The following is a 3,019-nucleotide window of genomic DNA, read 5'->3' on the forward strand; positions in this document are numbered from 1 at the left end:
TATTCGCCTCTTACCCCTCATAGTTTGTCAGTGTGAATATACCTTGTTATAGGAAATTAACGATGCACTTTATTAACGCGATTTTAAAGCATCTTAATTTACGTTGATGTTGATTTTAAACACACTATTTTACATCATTGTTGTTTTACAGCACCTTTATTTCAATAACAAATCCTCGTCTGCTGATAATTCCTCTATCAACCCCTCAGAGTCAGTATCTGACAGTTCTTCTTTAAGAACTGAGTTCAAAATGTCTTTCGACTGGGCTTCGTATTGATCCGTTTCCCCGAGGGGATAGCTAACTTCTCCAGTCTTTCTTCTTAAAATTTCCATGGTCCGTATTGCAGTAAATTCGCGTTAAATAAAGTTAGGCGCACATTGTTTTCGAAAATTTCACATTAATTGGATGTATGTAAACCCAACTTTTGGAAAATTCGCGTTAATTTTGTGCAACGTAAATTTTCTTCGCGTTGTCAACGTGCATCGTTAATTTCCTAATAGTAAGGTAATTTGTCAAATGGAAGCGACTTTTCCCGGAGTTGAATTCTTAAGGACTTTATAGAGGTTCGAAAAGAGAATGGAAAATTCGTCGTCGTATGTTCACGTCGCCCATAAATCGTCGCATTAGGAGGTTTCGCGTCGTTTGTTGTGCAGTGGACGTCAAAGATATGTACTAAAAAGCGTGATGCAAGAGCAGAGCTGTTGGTTTATTCATAAAAACCAATTGTTTTTTGACGTTTTCGTTTTCGTCGTCGTTGTTGTTGCTTAAGCTCCCTGTTAATTTAACTGGTAAACTTGGGGTCGACTTAACCCCTCTCTCCTTCCGTTTTAAGAGTATAGAAGTCGAAACAAGGATGTGACGTCACCGGGGCCGCGCACTATCAAACTGTGCCACTTGCTCCTTGATATGCCGTAAATTCCGAAAATAAGCCCCGGGGCTTATATTTTTTAAAGGCCCTTCTTGAGGGGCTTATATTTTGGAGGGGCTTATCTACGGAAGGAAATTTGCGTTTCAAAATCAATTGAGCTAGCCTCATACTTGGAGGTAAAGTTTTACTTTGTATTTGAGGGCAATTTTCCAAGTACAAGCCACCGGGGGGCTTATATTTGGAGGGGCGATTTAACGGAGGGGTTTTTGCGTTACCGGTTTGGGGGGCTTATATTTGGAGGGGCTTATACATGGAGGGACTTATTTTCGGAATTTTACGGTACTTGTGAGTAAGTTTCAGCATATCACACCTGTTTTGTGCGAGCTTCACCGGCTACCGATTCAATATCGTATTATTTTCAAGATTCTGCTCCTCGTGTATAAGTCACTGAATGGGACATCGCCTAGCTATTTAACTCAGAAACTACATTATCGTTCTCATACCAGATCATTGAAGTCTGTTAGTAATGAACTTTTAATGCAACCTAGATCGTATACCAAGACCTACGGAGGTAGAGCATTCGCTGTTCATGCACCAAGAGAATGGAACTTAATACCCTATGAAATTCGGAAGTCCAACACCATCTCGAGTTTTAAAAGATCACTTAAGACGTACTTGTTTACTAAATTCTGTAATAACAGATCATTGTTTCTATAGATTTTTATGTATTGCGTTAGTTTTAATTTTTCCCTTTTTTAATCATTATGAATAAAATAGTTTAATAGTTGCTTTAGTTTTAATTTTTTTCCTTTTTTCACTCATTGTAAACATAATAAGGATATGGTTGTAAATTTGTAAATATTTATCAATAATGTTGATTACATGACTGTGAAGCACCTTGAACATATGATAAGAGCGCTATAGAAATAAAGTTATTATTGTTATTATTAGTAGTAGTACTTTGATCTCCGGCTGAAGTTCCATTTTTCTTCTTCTTTTTTTAGCTCGTCTTAGTGGGCATCGTTTTCCAAGCAAAGAAGAGGAGGATGCCGCACTGATATATCAATACAACCCGGTTTATTGCTATCCAGAGATAACCCACTTCGAACAGTGCTACATTTTCAAGTAGAATTTAGAGGCTTCGTCCGGAATTTTTATTTTGCGGGAGCATTTTACTACACCTTGAGCGGTGGTTTTAACGGGATTTTATCGTGCAGTCTTAGCACTACACCTAAACTTGTGACGAATATTTTCGATATTTTAGCAGCAGTTTTGGTGTAGTGGTGTTAAACGGTAACTTCTGGCTAAACCTGCGTGATTTTTTTACATTTAATCAAACAACTTGGGGTTGACTTTTATATTGGTATAACAATTATACAGAGACAGTATTACAAACTTTGTAAATAAACAAAATGAAAAGCAGCTACATGTAAGAAAAACGTTTAATTTGTACATTAATGAGAATAACTTAATGTGATAGTTTTTTTTGTTTTTTGAGCTCTACGCATTTTGTACACTTTACAACGTATTGTAATTGTCTTCAAATGTAAACGAATTCAATAAAATGTTTTGGTTAAAGAATATTTTCTTGATTTAAAGTCAGCTCCCAAATAATCACCGGAGTTACGAGATAGAAATAAACCTAATAAGCTAAGGTGTCTCGACCTGGTTTTTCAGGGACAACACTAGACTCTTCACAGTCCCCTATTTTTTCGTGAGATTGTTTACTTTATATACAGCTATTTCGAGAAAGGTTGTCGGAAAAAGTGTGCACGCGACAATCCCGAAAGGTAATATGGGATATGATCAATACAATGTTCCTGACGATTGTAGCTGTCGAACCTACTTTTGTTGCTTTCCTTTAGCACTCGCAAACACATTTCCATGGCCTTTCGTGCCAATTCGTTCAAATTCCTTTGAAAAAAAGAGAACTTAAAACCACCCGCAATGCCTTTCAGGATTGTCGCGTGCACTTTTCCCGACAACCTTTCTCGAAATAGCTGTATAATGCGTCTTACCGACACGGGTACCGTCACAAACAAAAAAAGGTTCAAAGAAAGTACAGTTCGGCTACCTAAACAAGACAGGAGAAATAAACGAACGTTGATTGTGTACAATCAGTCAGATATATCTAGTTAAATACAAGATTT

General features: G+C 37.1%; 1 protein-coding gene across 1 annotated transcript in view; it reads left to right on the forward strand.

Annotated features, from left to right (window-relative positions):
- The window catches only part of LOC140940559 (gamma-glutamyl hydrolase-like), an 8,532-nt gene extending 6,104 nt beyond the window's left edge, over positions 1 to 2,428 (forward strand). The window contains exon 8 of the mRNA XM_073389545.1: positions 1,874 to 2,428. Coding sequence (XP_073245646.1) covers positions 1,874 to 1,998 — 125 coding nt within the window. The 3' untranslated portion in view covers positions 1,999 to 2,428. The remainder of the gene's footprint in view (positions 1 to 1,873) is intronic.
- Positions 2,429 to 3,019: the final 591 nt, after the last annotated feature.

Source organism: Porites lutea, chromosome 6 (assembly GCF_958299795.1).
Source record: "Porites lutea chromosome 6, jaPorLute2.1, whole genome shotgun sequence".
Lineage (NCBI taxonomy): Eukaryota > Metazoa > Cnidaria > Anthozoa > Scleractinia > Poritidae > Porites > Porites lutea.